This window comes from Oratosquilla oratoria, chromosome 5 (genome assembly GCF_046742065.1).
Source record: "Oratosquilla oratoria isolate Oo_2021 chromosome 5, ASM4674206v1, whole genome shotgun sequence".
In the NCBI taxonomy this organism is placed as follows: domain Eukaryota; kingdom Metazoa; phylum Arthropoda; class Malacostraca; order Stomatopoda; family Squillidae; genus Oratosquilla; species Oratosquilla oratoria.
In genome coordinates, this window is record NC_134781.1 from 75106836 (window position 1) to 75128979 (window position 22144).

Genomic DNA, 22144 nt, shown 5'->3' on the forward strand with positions numbered 1-22144 from the left:
CACAAAGAATCCAGAATTTCGCCACCATTTTTGTATATAGTATAATTTTAATAAATATAAATAATAATGTTCATTATAGCTACTTCATTTATTTGGTAAATATAAGAAAATATATCCCTCTGCATCCTGTAAAGAGGATATTTGTGTTTTGTAAAAAGATTGTGAGTGATTGCATACGTAACAAAGAATCCAGAATTTCGCCACCATTTTTGTATATAGTATCATCGTCATTTTCAATAACCAGAAACCAGGTATGGAATTAACTTTAAATATCCTAACTTCTTCCAGCAAGGACAACTGGAGCACTACACTACTAAGGACATTCTTATTCATGTCTATATGTGTGTACATCCATGGGTTCATTGATAGGAATACCCACGCAATAACAGTAAAAAATATATTTCTTGTTTTGTATACAATTCCATCTTTCCATAGTCTTTGAGTTCTGTCTTTTACTGTATATGAACAACACACGAGAAAGTAGTAAAAAGATGTAACATAGGCCTAAAGTAACGCAAAGAAACTGCTCACATTGGAAAAGAAATTTCGTCACAAAAATTTTAAATTAGATAATAAAACAAGACAAAATAAAACAAGAAAGATAGAATGAAAAAAACAAAAACAGGAAAAAATGAATAAAACAAGATAAATAAGTACAGAAAATATACAATTTAGTTACAAATAAAGTAATCAGAAATTATGCTTACCATCACGACATACCGTACCACAGCCAGTGGAGCGACAAATGTAGTCTGGAGGACAGGATATTACGTGACTGCACTCCTCAACGCATATACCAACTTGAACTGGGGGAATGGGCGGGTATCCATTGCCAGGACCTTCGGCTAGAGGAAAATATGATGGCAGATTTTAATAATTAGAAGTAATACCTAATCAAGTTAACGATAGTAATACTATTGGTAAACTAATAAGTAAAATAAAAATAACAGACTTGTCTAAGAACTGATGGGAATATAATCATAATAGTCGAGTTGAAAACGAGGACTACTGCACCCGTTTTTTTTTTGTTTTTTTTTGTAGTTGTTGACACTAGTTTACCAGCGCCTCTATGTAGACAATAACTTTCGTTTGTTATTTAGCATTCTGTTAGCTGTTTTAGTTAGTCGAGGGTAGAAGGATGTGCGCGAAGATGGTATGTGGGACAAAGGATGGTAGGGAAAAGAAGAAAGGGCAGTGAATGGTCGGATGAAGTGGTGAAGGCGGTGCAGTGGAAAGAAGGGACACGAGAAAGTAGTAAAAAGGTGTAACATAAGCCTGAAGTGACGCAAAGAAACTGCTCACATTGGAAAAGAAATTTGGTCACAAAACTTTTAAATTAGATAATAAAACAAGACAAAATAAAACAATAAAGATAGAATAAAAAAAAAAAAAAACAGAAAAAATGAAATCAAATAAGATAAATAAATATAGAAAATATACAATTTAATTACAAATAAAGTAATAAGAAATTATGCTTACCTTATGACATTGCGTACCACAGCCATTGGAGCAACAAATGGAGTTTGGAGGACAGGGTCTTTCGGGACCACACCCCTGAACGCATATACCAAATTGACCTTCGGGAATGGACGGGCATCCATTGCCAGGACCTTCTGCCAGAGGAAAATATGATGGCAGATTTTAATAATTAGAAGTTAATCAAGTTAACGATAGTAATACTATTGGTAAACTAATAAGTAAAATAAAAATAACAGACTTGTCTAAGAACTGATGGGAATATAATCATAATAGTCGAGTTGAAAACGAGGACTACTGCACCCGTTTTTTTTTTTTTTTTTGTAGTTGTTGACACTAGTTTACCAGCGCCTCTATGAAGACAATCACTCGCCTATTTCGTTTGCTATTTAGCATTGTGTTCGCTGATTTAGTTAGTTGAAGGTAGGAGGATGTGCGCGAAGATGGTATGTGGGACAAAGGATGGTAGGGAAAAGAAGAAAGGGCAGTGAATGGTCGGATGAAGTGGTGAAGGCGGTGCAGTGGTGGAATAGAAGGGACGAGCGCATGAGGATTGGTTGCACGCTGGGACCAGGCAAGTATAAGACGCACCAAATTATGAAAGCAGAAGGCAAGGTGAGGGAACCAAAGAAAGAAGAGAGCAAATGTAAAATGGGATAAGAGTTTCACAGATAAGTTTGAAAAGTAATAAAGAATTTTTTTGGAAAGAAGTGAAAAGAGTGAGTTAGGGTGAGAATCAAGGGGTGAATAAAATATCACACACACACACACACACACACACACACACACACACACACACACACACACACACACACACACACACACACACACACACACACACACACACACACACACACACACACACACACACACACACACACACACACACACACACACACACACACACACACACACACACACACCTGAAAAAGAACAGCTTTCCCCACAGAGTAATAGACATTTGGAACAAGTTAGACGAAAAAATGGTGTGTGCAAAAACAATTCATGAATTTAAAAATAGTTTAGATAAAATGAGATATGAAGACGGGACACTACGAGCATAGCTCCCCTTCCCGTAAAATACAACTAGGTAAATGCACATACACACACACACACACACACACACACACACACACACACACACACACACACACACACACACACACACACACACACACACACACACACACACACACACACACACAGACTCGGTGGCGCGGTTGGTAGAGTCCCCGTCTGTCACCACGGCGATCCGGGTTCGAATCCTGCCCAGGGCTGAAATAATTTCAGTATCGCTGCGCTTCGAGTCGTTACTCCAACTCTCGTGGGCGGGGAGTTGGGGCCGTGTGTGCGTGTAAGATCACATTACCCATAGATGGGTCATACGAGCTCTGAGGTCCCTTTCGGGAGGGAAATAGCTGTCTATCACGAGTCCAATCCGTGATCCAAATACTTAGGTGAAACACACACACACGTACGCACGCACGCACACACACACACGTACGCACGCACGCGCACACACACGTACGCGCACACACACGTACGCACGCGCACGCACGCGCACACACACGTACGCACGCACGCGCACACACGCGTACGCACACACACACACACACACACACACACACACACACACACACACACACACACACACACACACACACACACACACACGCACACACGCACACACTCACACACGCACACACACACACACACACACACACACACACACACACACACACAACAAACTGAAAAACAAACAACATACATACATACATATACCAAGGTTTTTCCCCCTTACAAGGGAGGTAGCCAAAAAGGGAAAGGCATAAAAACACTCCCACCCATTTCATCCCTACATACACTCCACACCCCTCCCACCCTCCCTCTCATCTGAGCACCTCCAAAAGGAAAAACAAACAAGATTTGGAAAAATTAAGGCAAGGAGGAGTTGAATATACAGAGGAATTAGAAATGGCAGAAATTATGAACAAACATTTTAAATCAGTGTTTACAAGAGAGAACATAAAACCTGAAGAGATTGAATGGAAAGAGAAAGTCCCCCCCATGAAAGAAATAGAAGTAACAAAGAATGAAATATTGAAACACTTGAGTAATCTTGATGTTAGAAAATCGCATGGACCAGATGAAATAGCAAACTGGATACTGAAAGAATGCAGGAAAGAACTGGCAGACAAAATACATAGCATAATAAACAGTTCCTTGAAAGAAGGAAAAGTCCCAGAAGATTGGAAAAGAGCAAATATAGTACCTATATATAAAGGGGGAAATAAGGAAGACCCTACCAACTATAGACCAGTCTCTCTAACAAGTACAATAGCAAAAATTTGTGAAAGAATTGTCAAAAGTAGATGGGTAAAATATTTAGAAAAAAACAACGTGCTAAATACAAGGCAATTTGGATTCAGACAAGGACGATCATGCGTCACCAATTTAATATGTTTCTATTCAAGGCTAATAGATATAATACAAGAAAGAGATGGATGGGCTGATTGTGCATTTCTGGACTTGAAAAAGGCTTTTGACAAAGTACCACACAAAAAGTTGCTTAAGAAATTAGAAACTGAAGGAGGAATACAGGGCAAACTGCTTAAATGGATGGAATACTTTTTGCAAGAAAGAAAAATGAGAGTGGTGATAAGAGATAAACACTCAGAATGGGATGAAGTAATAAGCGGTGTCCCACAAGGAACAGTTCTGGCCCCAATAATGTTTGCTATATATATTAATGATATGGATGAAGGAATTAAAAGTTATATGAGCTTCTTTGCAGATGATGCAAAACTGTTGAAAAAGTGAAAACGGATGAAGATTGTGAGTCACTACAGAACGATCTGAACAAAGTACAGGAATGGAGTAGGAAGTGGGAGATGGAGTTCAACACTAAAAAGTGTAGTATAATGGAATTTGGAAAAAGCAAAAACAGAATAATAGGATCATATAAATTGGGAGAAGAAGGAATAAAAAAAAGTAGAGAATGAGAAGGACCTGGGAGTCATTGTTATGAATAACATGTCACCTGAGAAACATATAAATACGATTTTTGGAGAAACTTATAATTTGATAAGAACAATCAAAGTGGCATTTGCATACCTGGATGAAGAAATGGTGAAGAAAATTCTAACCACTCTGATAAGACCAAAATTGGAATATGCAGCAACAGTATGGTCACCAAGTACAAAAAAATGTATAAAAAAAAACTTGAAAGAATACAAAGAGCAATTACAAAATTGGCACCAAAACTCTCAAAACTATCATATGAAGAGAGACTAGCAAAACTTGAACTACAGACATTAGAGCAAAGAAGAGAGAGAGGAGATTTGATATCTATTTACAGAATCATGAAAGGCATAGAAGTTATTGATAGAGAGAATTTGATAAAATGGGATGATGGAAACACAAGAGGACACGGAAGGAAAATCAAGAAGGACAGCTATAGAAGAGATCTGAAAAAGAACAGCTTTCCTCACAGAGTAATAGACAGTTGGAACAAGTTGGATGAAAAAATAGTGTGTGCAAGAACAATACATGAATTTAAAAATAATTTAGATAAAATGAGATATGGAGACGGTACCCCACGAGCGTAGCTCTCCTTCCCGTGAAATACAACTAGGTAAATACAACTAGGTAAATACACACACACACACACACACACACACACACACTCACTCACTCACTCACTCACTCACGAAACAATAGTGTGTGGAAACACCATACAAGAATTTTAGAACAAACTAAATATTGCGAGATATAAAGACGGGTCACGAAAAGCATAGCTTCCTCTCCCGGATAATACAACTAGGTAAATACACACACACACACACTCACGTACGTACGTCCATCTCGTGGAGACAGTTCATAGCGTTCTTAGCTCGAGATAATATAGTACCTCATTGCCGTGGGTTCGAATCCCGTAGAGAAAGTTATTTTAAGCAAACTGTCAGTACAAAAATATGTTCTTATTGGAAGGCTCTGGCTCGATGAAACAGACTACAATACAGAGTTGTTGGCCGTGCACAGGTAAATATGATGACTGTACACGACTCTTCTATCCATTCTGGCAATTTTGTTCAAACGAGGGAAAACTTTTCAAAACGGCAACAGTTTAACACTTCCTTTTATCCACTTACCTTGAATAGACTTGCCTTGCGCCGTGACGAAACAGGCAACCAACATCAGAAGCAGAACTACTCCTGTGCCCCTCATCATGGTAGTGGTAATCGGTCCTTTGGAAAAGGTAATTGATATCTCAAGACTGACAGCAATAAGGAATATGAAGATATTAAACACAAATGTAGACACAAAGTAAAAAAAACTCATCTAGTCACCTTTTGATTAGCATTTTAACAGAGAAACAAACAAAAACATTACTTGTTAGGCGATACGTGTGGTAGACAAATTGACAGACGGCTCAGTGGTCAACCCTCTTGCTCAAACTTTGCAGTAGGACTACGGCTGTGGTGCTGTGCCTAACTGTATGGTTCTGATTTGAGGAGTGTGGTGGGACCTAGGGATTACCCTTCATCCACGAGGAGCTAAAATGAGAGGGGGCAGCAGTTATCTATTTAGGTTTCAGAAGGAAATAGCTAAGAGCTGGTTTACCAATAGTGTGGTTAAAAAGTACAATATATTTAGTAACCATGTATTGAGCGCTGAAACAATGGATTAAGACAAAGTTAGATAAATCTATGGATTAGGATGGCAGGTTGACCTAAGGAAAAGTTCTCATACAAATGAAAATTCTGCAAAGAATCGGCGAAAGTTCAATGGATTGATAACATTAAAGGAAGGAAAAAATATTATGTTTCGTAAAATGTGTAACTGTTCTGTAAACCGTGTTTAACTTGTTTGGATATAATTCCCGTAAAAAGCGTGAACAGGACATCTAGGGACAGAGGCAGAAAGAGAGAAACAGACATATAAATCAGATGGAGACAGAGACAGATGAATCAGATGGAGAGAGAGACATAGCCAGACAGGTGGACACAGATAGACATACAGGAAGAGAAAGAGCAATAGACAGAGCCAGATAGACAGGCAGAGACCGATAGACAGTTCATACTCACCAAACTGTCAAATCGCAGTTTCCCTTGTGTTCTGTAGCCAACACGTGGAGTGTTCCGTTTAAGACTCGTAACCGCCAAGTACAGGACAAGACTATGGTCACCCTTTAGCACGACACGCATCTGATTAATTCATATTCATACAAATATATATATTCACTCCAGCAACTTTATTTATTTTGTAAATAAAAAAGAATCCTCTGGATCCTGTAACAATGATATATATGTATTGTAAAAAAAAATGAATTATAGTATACTAAAAACAAAGAATCAAGAATTTCGTCACCATTGTTGTAAATAGTATCATTGACCTTTTCAATAAACGGACATTAGTAAAGCATTGACCTTAAGTATCCTAGCTATTCTACTGGAAGATAGCTGTTCTTTAAGAAATAGTACTTGCCGTTAGCATTAAGCACGGAAGAGTTCATCCCAAGAGTGCGTAAGGGTATATACACCGCAATGAAATTATGTTTTACAGATACATTCCGACGAGAACACCACCAACCGCCAGCACAGAATACGGAAGTACTTATTCCAAGTGTGCCCAAGGGAATCATACCACGGCAAACTCAATGGAGTTATGGTGTGTTCTGACTCCTTTTTTGAAAAAGCTCCCATACCTTCTCTTCCTACCACTTGGTTCAGGCAGGCCGCTTCCAACAAGGGCGACAAGTAGTGGAGCCAACATTGGTGACACTATACTCTCAAAATTTCCCGCTCTCTATTACTTCACATTATACACCGATATTGGACTTCGCGGTTGGACACGGTAGGTGGCGGTTGCTTGGACAAGCTCTGCTACTGACCCCCGATTTCGCAAGATATACGGTGTTTCTAGTATTCGGAGTTGGCCGGAGGCCGTGTTAAAACTCAATGCATCGTGCAGTGTTATCAGTGAACTTGATTGTTGTGGAACTTGGCCGAAAAGTGATTAGTACTCGGGGAGGGCCTCCCTGAACGAATTCCTCACATCTGCGCATGCGCAGTGCGAGGTGTTTGACGCAGGTACCCACGTCATGGCTACATCACTCACCTGGTAAAACTGCTCAAGTTACAAGCAGTGTTGCCGTTCTGCGGAAACTCGTCATCAAAACGGATAGATACGTCAGGCTGCTGACATGACGTCATCAGCGGAATTATGCCCGTAATGTCCCTTTTCTTCTTAAATTCAGAAGTATATGGTAGAAAAAGATAAAATTACAATTCGATATGTCTTGTTATTGTATTCCCTAAATTAAAATAGGTGTAATCATGTACGAATATTACTATGAATGGTGGTACGAGGTGATTATCTGCACTGGACTACGGAAATGTCCAGCTCAGTATTCATTACTAGACTTCCTCGTTGCATTTACCTCTGTGACATATCACAAAACTACCATCCTCCCTCACCTACGCTTATCCAGAGTGCAATGTAACCTAGGTTGGCCAGATACAAGTCCATATGTCACATAATTACATTACAATCATATCACTGGGCAAATCGACAGCTTTCTCAGATACAGCAGTAGCCCCTTGTAATTAGACTCGTACGTTTTCTTTCACTAAATTATGAGAAAACGACGGAAATTGGAGCTACAGACAAACGGCAGTACTGGTTACAAGCTCTGCAGACTTGCCTCGTAAAATGGAATACACAGGTCCCGGCTCCCTTGCAAAGATTGAAGCGGATCTTACAATAAGTGATGATGACGACCTGTCACTGAAAAATTGGCCTCGTCTTGGTTATCACAATCACCGACAAATGGCACCTGTCAGTCCATTCCCCCAGCCTATGGACTTCACCAACGCTTCCGTAAAGCGTTGCATAGATAACGATTCCGATGCCAATAGCGAAGTGTCATCTCCCGCTGCCAAGGCCACCAAGAGTGACAAGGCTCTGCCTCTGCGAGACACTACTACACCCATTCCATTACGACCTACTACGCAGAATACACCCCACCCCTCATTTTCATCTCCTTCCCTTGCCTTTGCCCCCCCCCCTTCCGAGTATGCCAAACTGCAATTCAGAGGGAACCTAGGAGTTAATGAGAAACTACGATGGCTTTCTAAAGTCGTAAGAATGTTCGGTCTTGATCGAGAACTAGGAAAGCACAATCAGCCCATCCATCCCTTTCTTGTATTATATCTATTAGTCTTGAGTAGAAACACATTAAGTTTGTGGCACATGATCTTCCCTGTCTGAATCCAAGTTGTCTCGAGTTTATTATATTGTTTTCTCCAAGGTGTTTTATCGATCTAATCTTCACACATTTTGGCTATAGTTCTTGTAAGGGAGACCGGCCTGTAATTTGTTGGTTCTTTGTTTCCTCCTTTATATATTGGTACAATATAAAAAAAATTCAGTCCTTTGGTATTTTCCTTCTTTGAGTGAGTGAGTGTGTATGTGTGTTGGGAGGTTTTCCTAAGTTATAAAAAAACACCTGGCGGCAGCCAGAACGAATGCATAGACGTACGGTGCTTCCGGAAGCCCAGGATTGATTCCCAAGAGCCACTTGCCCCAGTTGTCCGGAGAAATACTCGTAGATCAAAGATGATCAGTCAAGGCAGTTTTGATCAAGATCAATTCTATTGAATAAAATCGACCGGTAACAGTCAGCAGGAGTGACAGGATTCAATTACATCTTAAAAATTACAAATAATTTGAAAATATATAGAAAATTAGTATGGGAAAAATAATGACGTGTGAAAAAATGTCTGTAAAGGTAGCTATAACTAAGTGTTCTTAAGGAATTTCATCCTGGCTAACACCGAATTATTCTATTCTATTTTGAGATCGACCTGAGCACTACGATTGTCAGAACCACCCACTTGTTTCAAAGAAGCGAGGAGGACGTCTGTGCGCGTTCTTGGAAGGACCCGTACCAACTGGTCGGCGCGCCTAAGGAGGGCGGAGTCAAGGAGGCAATGCCGGTGTGTCTTCTTGAGTGGGTGGAGATAGTTCGTGGTGTAAGGAGTGGAGGGTAGGGAGTTGGGATGGTGGAAGGAAAGAGGGGGAGTAGAAGATTTTCATCCTTTAGTCTTTGGTGACGTCATTACCGTAATATGTCTGTTGGGGTTGTACTCTTTCGTCATACAAGTTGTTCTTTGTTTGGAACGTCGTGTAGTCAAATTTTGTTTGATTATATTATCTATCTATATATATTATTTTCTATTTGTTTATTAAAATATTAATCTATTTATCTATTCATTTCCCTATTTATCTATCCATTTACCTATCTATTTATTTACCTATTCATTTATCTACCTATTTATCAGAAAAGAAGGGTTCGGGGAGGGAAGATAGGAAGGAGGGGAAGGGAGGGAAGGAGGGGTGAAGGCTCACTATATTAGTGAAGTAGGAAGGAAGATGGTAAAGAGGGAAGGAGAGAAGGAAGGAAGGAAAAGGAGAGAAGAAAGGAGGGGAAAGAGAAGGGGGAAGTAGGGAAGAATGGAGAGAAAGGAAAGGAAATAAATAAGGGAGGAGGAAGGAAGAGTAAGATGAAAGAAGAGAGAGAAAAGAGGTGAGAGGGAATGAGGAAGGGAGGACAGAGAAGGGAGTGGAAAGGTGGGGAGAAAGAGGAGAGGGAGCAGGAAAAAAGGGAAGGACAAGGAGAAGGAATGAATCAGAGAGGGAAGAAGGGACATATGTAGGGAAGAGAGGAAGGAAGGAGGGGAAGGGAAATAGAGAAGGAAGCGAGAGGTCGGGAGAGAACTAGGAAGGAAAGGGGGGTGGGGAGGGAGAGGAAAGGGAACAGAAAAGAAGGGTTCGGGGAGGGAAGATAGGAAGGAGGGGAAGGGAGGGAAGATAGGAATGAGGGGAAGGGAGGGAAGGAGGGGTGAAGGCTCACTATAATGGCGAGATGTACAAGTGATGGTTAAGGTCATAAGGCCGTCGTCTTCCTTATCCCATAGGGAATCCCCCAGCGCTTCTATCCCCGGGCGAAATATCCTGCCGCCGAAAAGGTGGAGTTGTCTGCATCCTCATTTAACTGACGATACACATCCAATCAAAAATTAATGAAAAGTGACTCTGGTCTATGGGGGCATCCCCCATGGTCCCTCAAGTGTTGAGGACATTGAAATTGTTGGGGCGGAGGGGACGGGCAGACATTCTAGGACGATTGGTTCGAAAATGTAATACTTATAAAGTAGGTTATGCAGGTACGTGCACGCGCGCACACACACACACACACACACACACACACACACACACACACACACACACACACACACACACACACACACACACACACACACACACACACACACACACACTATATATATATATATATATATATATATATATATACATATGAGTAGGATAATTCACAATGAGAGTCTATTTATAGTGTTACTGAACGCTGTCTGTCACTGAAGAAGACTTGTAGTCGAAACATCAGTAATATATTGTTCCTACTACAAACTGCGGTTCTCTCCCACCTTTTCCACTCAATTGTCTAACCTTTTCTGCAATATATATATATATATATATATATATATATATATAAATATATATATGTATATATATGTATATATATATATATATATATATATATATATATATATATATATATATACATTTATTACAAAGAATTACAAAGGCGGAGCATGCCGACAGGAGACCTTTTGATCCATATCTAGGTCGGATGCGGAAAAAAAATCATATTAATAATAAAATAATAAATAAAAACTATGATAATGTAAATAACAAATAAAATACATGAATAAATGCATAGGTATAGTTAAATAATAAACAAACAGGTAAATAGTAAATAATAATAAATTGACATATAACTAATAATAAATAAAAATCAGACAGACAAATGATAACAAAACAAAAACAAATAATATAAGATAAATTATAATCATTACAGCATCTTACTTAGGTATATATCTAAATGATTCTTAAAGCTTCGAACTGAACTACATTGCACTACCTGTGCAGGAAGTTTATTCCATTCATAAACTACACGGTTGGCAAAGTTGTTTCTACCTACTTCCAAATTGAATCTATTTCCGGACAGTTTGAGACCATTGTTTCTTGTCTGATTCTCATTCAATATAAAAATTTGGTCACTTTTGATGTTGTCAATTCCCTTTAGAATTTTAAAGACCTGTATCAAGTCACCTCTGAGTCTACGATTTTTTAGGGAAAACAGATTCATATGTTTTAGTCGATTTTCGTATGATTTATTTTTGATATTTGGAATCAGTTTTGTGGCTCGCCGTTGTACTCTTTCCAATGTGTCAATGTCTTTAATGAGATTCGGTGACCATACGGAAACAGCATATTCCAAACGTGGACGAACTAACGATTTATATAGCTTGTTAATGAGTGATGGACTTTTGACATCAAAAGATCCCGCAATCAGTCCTAGAATCTTATTTGCTTTCTCAGAGGCTGAAATACACTGCTTGGATGATTTGAGGTCGTTACTGATAATTACGCCGAGATCTTTTTCACTATCCACTTTTGTTAACGAATTTCCAAATAACTTGTAATCGTACTTACTGTTATTTTTACCTATGTGCATTACCTTGCATTTACTTGTGTTAAATTTCATTAGCCCGTTTTCAGACCATTGCTGTAATTTATCTAAATCTTCTTGAATTTCTAATTGGTTTGAGTGATCATTTGCCACTCCGCATAGTTTTGTATCATCAGCAAATTTGGAAACAGTAGATTTTAGTCCATGGTCTATATCATTTATATATACTATGAGTAGAAGTGGCCCAAGAACGGAACCCTGAGGAACTCCACTTGCAACACTTTTCCATCCAGAAGTTTTTCCATTTAAAACAACTCTCTGTTTTCGATCATTCAACCAATTACTAGTCCAACCTAATAGGCTACCAATTATTGCATGCAAAGCTAATTTAGTAAGTAGTCTTTCGTGTGGGACGGTATCAAAAGCTTTTGCAAAGTCTAGATATACTAAATCTATATTGTTTCTTTTGTCATAATTCGAGATAACAGTGTTGTAGAATTCGAGTTAGTCACACAAGAACGTTTCCGCCTGAAACCATGCTGGCTATCATTTATCAAACGGTTACTTTCTAAATGATGTTCGATAGCATCTCTGATGATAGTTTCCATTATTTTTCCTACGATTGAAGTCAAACTTATAGGCCTATAGTTATTTGGTTTCTTTTTGTCACCTTTTTTTTAATATGGGAGTAACGTTAGCTAACTTCCATTCTCTTGGGACATCTCCGGATATGATGGATATGTTATATATATATATTATATATATATATTATATATGTATATATATATGTATATATATATATATATATATATATTTCACAAGACGAAAATGTAGTAGCACATTTAGTAAAATATTTTAAATAACCCACTGTCGGAGAAACAAAGCAAAGGAGACAGACGAACTGTATATTTCGACCACTGCTGTGGTCCTCTTCAGCAGTATGGATACAAGATAAGATGTACAAGAATTTATACAGTGAGAGAGGTACAAAGTAGGAACAAGGGGAGGTGGCTCAAGTCACATGTCCGAGGTGGGGCGGATTCGGTAATGGTAATAATTTATTTACAGCATAAGTTGTTATACAATCAGGTGACCATTGCCCTTTTGATGTGTTGAAATTTGGCAAGTGTTTAATGAGGAAAGATTCAACTATCTTTCTCCTGAAGCTACAATTGGATTTATAAATTAACAAAAGATCACCGCATAGATTGGAACAATCCAGAATTAATTTATAAATCCAATTGTAGCTTCAGGAGAAAGATAGTTGAATCTTTCCTCATTAAACACTTGCCAAATTTCAACACATCAAAAGGGCAATGGTCACCTGATTGTATAACAACTTATGCTGTGAATAAATTATTACCATTACCGAATCCGCCCCACCTCGGACATGTGACTTGAGCCACCTCCCCTTGTTCCTACTTTGTACCTCTCTCACTGTATAAATTCTTGTACATCTTATCTTGTATCCATACTGCTGAAGAGGACCACAGTAATGGTCGAAATATACAGTTCGTCTGTCTCCTTTGCTTTGTTTCTCCGACAGTGGGTTATTTAAAACATATATATATATATATATGTATACATACATATATAAATATATATATATATATATATATATATATTTATATATATATATGCTGGGATATTGTGACAAGTTTATGAAGGTGGTAAAAGAAGTCGCGGATCTAGTTCAGAGTTTATTTTTAGTTCATCCCTGACCGGTTCTGCTCTATGCTTCTTCCGAGGAATGTGACTGTGGGGTGAAGCTGACGGTATACATAGAGAGAATAGGGCCGCGTTCCCTCCTTGGAGGTGGGCTCCGTTTGTTGTTTTTATGACAGTATACAATAACTTACAATTTTTGTAATGTAGCTATTTAAATAACTTTTTGTATATGTCAGAAACAACTCCGGTGTGTGTGAAATGTTATCCGAGGGTGTAACAGTGTAAGTAAAAATGAGTGAGTGGTGTGAAAACATGAAAACCCCCGAAAAAAACGTAACAAGATAACTTATAATAAAATTTTAGCCGCCAGACAAAATGAAATAGAATGAAATAAAATGAAGTGAAAACAATGTGATAATTTGAAGTGATGTAACGCCCTATGACATCACATCGTATTTTATTTTACGACATAAGATATTATAGTTTAACAAGTGATGTAACGTCCTACATGACATTTCATCGTATTTGTTATACGGCATAAGATATAATCTCATAAAAAATACACCTTATATACCGATACAAACACACACACACACACACACACACACACACACACACACACACAAATATATACATACATACATTATATATATATATATATATATATATATATATGTTGATTTAAACTATGACAAATGTAACTGAAGGCGGAGAAAATATACGAGGAATAATGGAAGAATTTTACTGCCTTAACGTTTCGACCCTTAGGGTCTTGATCACAAAGCATAACACAAAAGTATAACATGGATACACATACATGTCACCTCACAGGGTGCCTGGTAAAGGTCGTCGTGCTCGGAACATTTGTCCGTTTGTTTTCATCCACTATCAATAAACTTGTAGCTCTTGCCAAGCATATAAAACCATCTCTATGGTTGATTTTATTATTAGTATTAATATAGGCTGCTTCTATTGTTTTTCTTAATTTCTTTGTTGAACCTTTATTTATCATAATTGTATTGTCCCAGTTCGGAAGGTGGTCATGTGTATCTATGTGTCTTACTATAGAATTAGAAAGCCTGTGGGTTCTTAGATCATTTTTGTGTTCATATAATCTTTTTTCTAATCCACGACCTGTTTCCCCGAAATATGTAAAAATTGCCCATCCTCATATTTCGGGGAAACAGGTCGTGGATTGGAAAAAAGATTATATGAAAGTAAATAGTAAATACAGAATAAATATGATATGTGGGATTTTGTCTGACATCATGTTGGGCTTTGGGTTGTCATGCTTTTGATCTTAGAGCAATAATCAAATAACTCATCAATTAACTTCATATCCTAGTTATTTTGTAGTAAAACATAAATATAGAATATAGCTATTTCATAAATACAGAAATATATATAAATATATACCATTAAACACATTTAGAAAAACTGGGTTTGAGCTAATTCTTGGACATAAATGTCCTTCAAGAAATCTAGCTTGACAACAGTGTTATTGTGGATAACATTTTCTTCAACAAAAGCACAAGTACTGGCAAATGCTTTGCGGTGTGCTTCCTCCATCATGGCCTGCTGAGACAGAGCTTCAGGGTCACTGCTGCGCCACGACGACGGGTCTCTTGTGTACTTAGCTCTGCAACTCCTGTGGTACTGAGCCTCACAGGCATAAAGGTCATAACCCTTGATCCTTCGCAGCATCTCAAAATCTTTTCGTTCCTCTGTTTAACTTTTTTTTTCCGGTCTTGTGGCAGAAAATGCAGTCTGGGTTAAAAATGAATTTCTCATTTCCATCAGAAGGGCATCTTGGTGGACGTGGACGACAAACATCAGTTTCTGTTAATGATGATGAGGTCGATGAGGATGAAAGTCTTTCTAGATTAGATGTGAACCGTTTGTAACATTGTCGATGATATCCATGGTTTTCCTCGACTGTATCTGGAATTTGTAAACAGACATACGACATCCGATGAGGAGAATCTACTGGCTCAGAAAGTCTCCGCTTTTGGATTTCCTTCAGCTTTCATAGTCTCTCCTCTGTCAGTGTTGTCAATGGTCCTGATGAACTGTCTCTGTAATGTATAATGCAATGTTCAGTTTTGGAAGAAGCACCTGCCACACTCTCATCCCTCTTGCGCTTCTTGGATGCCATGTTCATTCAGGATAGACAGTTTACTGTAAAACAATAAGAAGATAAATTGTAATTTCTAAACAATAACTATGCTGAACAAAATCTTGCACTTTGCGTATTGTACTACAGGATCACTAAAATGTGGCCCGATTAGGCCCAAAATCGAGTTGTTGTTTTTTAAATCTAACAATAAGGTAAACGTGATAGAGTGTTCTAAGGTGCATTATTGGATTGCTGGTACTCGAAAACATAGGTAAAGTCACTGAAACCATGTCTCTATCTGTCATAGAAGGAAAGTTATGAGCGAAAACGTGATTTTTTGAGTTACGCCGGCGGCCATTTTGAAAATGGCCACTAATGGGAAGTTGATCCCAAAATATTGCTGTGGGCATCATATACTGTTGTTTCATAAGGTCCCAGGGACTAAAAAAAATGGTCCTATACTGTTATGGGGGGGGGGGGTGCACGGTGGACCCTCCTGGCCCATGGACTATATACATTAACTTGGAACCGTACATGAATTTGAGTCTATTACCACCCAGCTGAAGAAGAGGTAAGAGACCTCGAAATCTCCAGAAAGTGGTTCCCAGATGAATATCGGAAACTTCTGTTCCACATTGAACAGTAAGGAAAAAAAGGTCCTCCGCAATTTTGAGCGATCAGCTACACAGATCGTCAGAATGTCAGCGGCTATTCAATTTAACAAGAATTGTATCAGAGAGAAGATTACTCCAAGAAAATTAAAGAATAGGAGACGGGACCCAGCGAGCGTTGCTTCTTTCTTGTGTACTACAACTAGGTAAATACACACATACACACACACACACACACACACACACACACACACACACACACACACACACACACACACACCTCGTGGCGCAGTTGTTAGAGTTCCCACATACCACTACGGCGGTCTGTGTTCGAATCCAGCCCAAGGCTGAAATAATTTCAGTATCGCTGTGCCGTGGGTTGTTACTCCAACTCTTGTGGGTCGGGAGTTGGGTGTGTGTGTGCGTGTAAGGTCACAGAATTGCTCATAGATCGGTCATACGAGCTCTCAGCTCTCATCCGGGAGGCTAATAACTGTCGATCACGAGTCCAACACGTGATTCAAGATCTTGGTGAATCTCACACACACACACACACACACACACACACACACACACACACACACACACACACACACACACACACACGCACACACACACACACACTTCAACGAACGGACGGCTTAGAAGACGTTCTGAAGAAAATTGAAGTATTGTGGATCCCAACGCAAAGAGAAGTGCCTATTGTATTTACAGGGTGGGGGGAAATTGCTCGTGGGGTAGTAGGAAAGTAGGGAAAGAGGAGAAGGGGAGGGATTACTGAGGGAAATGGAAGGAAATGAGGAAGGAGTAGACTTGGCCCAGACAGACAGGCGAAAGGTAAACAAACGGCCCCCCGACGACGATGAAATATCTAATAAAAATGTAAAGATTAGAAGTATAGATAAGAGCAATACAGTAGAAAGTGATGAGAATATTTTCCAGGGATTTAAAGAGGGTGGGGGGGACACCCCCCCCGACTGACAAGACTAGAAGAGAAGGTCGATAAGATGATCGAGGACTTGGAGCGTAGGTTCGGTCATGTTAACAATATTATACGGAGGGTTGAAAAATTGGAAGAACTAGAGAAGGCGAACAAAAACTTAACTGATGAAATAGAAAACCTGAAAAGACAGTTAAAAGAAGTAAAGGTGGAGAATGAGGAATTGAAGAGGAATAGTAAAGAAAACAGAGAGGGATGGAAGTCGATAAAAGAAAACAGTAAAGTTGCATTTACTGATATAATTAAACAGCAAATGAGAGAACAAACTGAAGACTCAGTTATTAAAGTGATGAGACAGAAGGAGAATATAGTAAGAGACTTAACTGACAAAAAGAAATGTATAATTATATTAGGAATGGAAGAGAAACATAACCCAGATAGAACCTCAAGAACCAATGAGGAAAATTAAAAAGTAAGCAGTTTACTAAAATTAGTTCAGGAAGATGAACCAGAAATTATGAAGGAAATTGAGGAAAAATTCAGGCTCGGAAAGTATAGTAAAGATAAGACCAGACCAATTAAGATTAAATTCAGGTCACAAACGACGGCAGAGAATATCTTATCCAAAACAGGGAAACTAGCAACAAGTGAACAATATAAAAAGGTATGGATAAAAAGGGAAATGAATAAGGAGGAAAGAGAGGAAGAAAAGCAGAAAAGACTTGAAGCTAAGACAAAAAAACGAGAACAGAACGGAGTCAGAGAAAGAGAGATTCTATTGGAGAGTAGTGAATATGAAACTAAGGCAATTCGACATACAAGAGAAAAACAAAAGGGAAACAGAGAATACAATGGAAGTGACAGAAAACTAAGAGTGTCTTACACAAATATAGATGGATTAATAACAGGATTGAATGAGCTGAATGATTATTTGAAAGAAAAAGAACCGGACATAATGGGAATTGTAGAAACAAAATTAAAAGGCCCACTACCACCCAACAGTGTAGGACATGATGCATATAATTATTGGATTAAAAACAGAGAGAAAAAGCAAGGGGGTGGAGTTATGTTCCTGACTAAGAAGGATATAAACGTGAAGGGTGTCATATATGGAAAGAATACAGTAGAGATGATTATGATAGAAGTGGAAGACAGAGATAAGAATAGCAGAAAATTTGTGATCAATTATGTGCCTCCGAAAACAGCCTCATGGGAGGAGAGTGAACATAAAAGTATGTTAGAGGACACAAAGATAACATTAAATAAAATAATGGAAGATGGAGGAAGAATAGTTATAATGGGCGACTTTAATTGCAAAGAAATCTGCTGGGAAGAAATGACAGTAAAGGGTGGAGACGGCTCATGGGGAAACGCTCTACTTGAGATGATTACTGACCATTCAATGACACAATGGATACAGGAGAACACCAGGTATAGAAATGAAGAAGAACCATCGAGACTAGACTTAATAATTACATCTGAACCTAGAATAGTGGACAAGATTGAATATAAAACACCAATAAGTAAAAGTGACCACATATTGATTGAACTGGAACTTAATGAAGAAAAATATAGGAAAAGAAATGAGCAATATAGAAAAGGAAGAATGATGTATGAAAAAAGAAACTTTGATAAAATAAGAGAATTCTTTCAACAAGAAAACTGGGAAGAAATATACGAAGAAGAAACAACAGTGGAAGAGAAATGGAATATTGACAAAAATTTACAAAAAAGGAGTGGAAAAGTATGTCCCAAGACAAAAACAAGAAAAAGAATATGTAAAATGCTGGTACAACAAAAGTTGTAGGGAGCTAAAAGACAAAAGAGACAAAGCCTGGACCAGATGGAAAAAAGACAGAAGACCTGAAAAATGGAAAATATATACCGGTTATAGAAATGAATATGTACAAACGTGCAGAGAGGAAAAGAGAAAATATGAAAAAGATGTCATAGAAAAGTGTAAAGATCAACCAAAACTATTCTACAGATTTGTAAACAATAAACTGAAAAACAAACAAGACTTGGAGAAATTAAGACAAGAGGGAGTTGAATACACTGAGGAAATGGAAATGGCGGAAATTATGAACAAACATTTTAAATCAGTGTTTACAAGGGAGAACATACAACCTGAAGAGATTGAATGGAAAGAGAAAGTCCCCCCCTATGGAAGAAATAGAAGTAACAAAGAATGAAATATTAACACACTTGAGTAATCTTGATGTCAGAAAATCGCATGGACCAGATGATATAGCAAACTGGATTCTGAAAGAATGTAGGAATGAACTGGCAGACAAAATACATAGCATACTAAACAGTTCCTTGAAAGAAGGAAAAGTTCCAGAAGATTGGAAAAAAGCAAATATAGTACCTATATATAAAGGAGGAAATAAAGAAGAACCTACAAACTATAGACCAGTCTCTCTAACAAGTACAATAGCAAAAATTTGTGAAAGAATTATCAAAAGTAGATGGGTAAAATATTTAGAAAAAAAATAAAGTGTTAAATCCAAGGCAATTTGGATTCAGACAAGGACGATCATGCGTCACCAATTTAATATGTTTCTATTCAAGTCTAATAGATATAATACAAGAAAGAGATGGATGGGCGGACTGTGCATTTCTAGACCTAAAGAAAGCTTTTGACAAAGTACCACATAAGAAGTTGCTTAAGAAATTAGAAACTGAAGGAGGAATACAGGGAAAACTACTAAATTGGATGGAAGACTTTTTGCAAGAAAGAAAAATGAGAGTAGTGATAAGAAACCAGCACTCAAAATGGGATGAAGTAATAAGCGGTGTTCCGCAGGGAACAGTTCTGGCCCCAATAATGTTTGCTATATATATTAATGATAGGGATGAAGGAATAGAAAGCTATATGAGCTTCTTTGCAGATGATGCAAAACTACTGAAAAGAGTGGAAACTGAAGAAGATTGTGAATCACTACAGAGAGATCTAAATATAGTACAGGAATGGAGTAGGAAGTGGGAGATGGAGTTCAATACAAAAAAGTGTAGTATAATGGAATTTGGAAAAAGCAAAAACAGAATAACAGGAGCATATAAATTGGGAGAAGAAGGAATAAAAAAAGTAGAAAATGAGAAGGACCTGGGAGTCATTGTTATGAATAATATGTCACCTGAGAAACATATAAATAAGATTTTTGGAGAAACTTATAATTTAATAAGAACAATCAAAGTTGCATTTACATACCTGGATGAAGAAATGGTGAAGAAAATCCTAATCACCCTGATAAGACCAAGATTAGAATATGCAGCAACGATATGGTCACCAAGTACAAAAAAATGTATAAAAAAAACTTGAAAGAATACAAAGAGCAATTACAAAACTGGCACCTACGCTATCAAAACTATCATATGAAGAGAGACTACAAAAACTTGAACTACAGACACTAGAGCAAAGAAGAGAGAGAGGAGATTTGATAGCTATTTACAGAATCATGAAAGGCATAGAAATTACTGATAGAGAGAATCTGATAAAATGGGATAACAGAAATACAAGAGGACACGGAAAGAAAATAAAAAAAGACAGCTATAGAAGAGACTTGAAAAAGAACAGCTTTCCTCACAGAGTAATAAACAGTTGGAACAAGTTAGATGAGAAAGTGGTGTGTGCAAAAACAATACATGAATTTAAAAATAGTTTAGATAAAATGAGATATGAAGACGGGACCCCCACGAGCATAGCTCCCCTTCCCGTAAAATACAACTAGGTAAATACACACACACACACACACACACACACACACACACACACACACACACACACACCCACACACACACATGTTTGGGGGTGACCTTGGATAAGCAAGGAAGGGGATTTCCAAAATCGTCCTGAGGTTCTTGACCATCTGTCGGTTACCAAGTCAACTTTACTGCCTACAGATCGACGAAACCATTGTAATCTTACAATTTCCAAATTAATTTTAAAAATCAACTATGTTCAAGATGTGATAATTATCCATAAATGCAGCCCAACCGAATTCATACATTACCTTCTGATAATACTGAAATGTTTGATTTCGTACGCGTACGTGAGTAAGGGTCCAAACAAACGAAACATTAAGAAAATAAAAGTGCTTCTGTAACATTCTGGATTTTTTTCTCCACACCACTCTTCTAAGTTATTTGTCTGTTCTTGCATTTTACACATACCCCACCCCATGTAAATATATCTTATATTAAAAACCGACCGGAATTGGTTCAGTGTGTTTCCACGGAAATTGAGAGACGCATTTGTGATACTGAAAAAAAAAAGAAAAAAAAATCTCTGAAAACTACGTCATCGGAAACACTGGAAATTTTCAGTTTATTCAAAAAAGGGTCGCATTGACGATTCCCATACCGGTAACTTTTCATACACGCTGCTGTACATATAATGGTTAGGTTAGACTACGCTAGGTTAGGTTAAGTTAGCTTAGTTTTAGCTAGGTTAGGTTAAGTTAGGTTAGGCTAGGTTAGGTTAGGTTAAGTTAGGTTAGGTCAGGTTAGATTAGATTAAGTCAGGTTAGGTAAGGTTAGATTATATTAGGTAAGATTAGATTAAGTTAGGTTTGGTTAGGTTAAGTTAGGTTAGGTTAGGTAAGATTAGGTTAGGTTACAATAGGTTAGGTTAGGTAAGATTAGGTTAGGTTAGGAGAGGTTAGATTAGATAAGTTTAGGCTAAGCTAGGTTAGGCTATGTTAGATTAAGTTAGGTTAGGATAGATTAGATTAGGTTAGGTTGGGTTAAGTCAAGTTAGGTTAGGTCAGCTTAGA

General features: G+C 38.0%; 1 protein-coding gene across 8 annotated transcripts in view; it reads right to left on the reverse strand.

The window, feature by feature from the left end:
• Positions 1–9488, reverse strand: part of LOC143025557 (WAP four-disulfide core domain protein 18-like) — a 10305-nt gene extending 817 nt beyond the window's left edge. For 2 of the 8 annotated variants that reach the window (XM_076185430.1, XM_076185427.1), the window contains exons 1-4: positions 9375–9488; positions 5869–6032; positions 5628–5723; positions 708–845 (exon numbers count right to left, since the gene is read on the reverse strand). In XM_076185430.1, the coding sequence (XP_076041545.1) occupies positions 708–845; positions 5628–5706 (217 nt within the window). In that variant the 5' untranslated portion in view covers positions 5707–5723; positions 5869–6032; positions 9375–9488. Of the gene's footprint in view, positions 1–707; positions 846–1480; positions 1614–5627; positions 5724–5868; positions 6033–6563; positions 6684–7596; positions 8488–9019; positions 9132–9374 lie in introns of those variants that run through there. The other 6 variants (XM_076185429.1, XR_012966408.1, XR_012966406.1 and 3 more) reach the window with 6 other exon arrangements.
• Positions 9489–22144: the final 12656 nt, after the last annotated feature.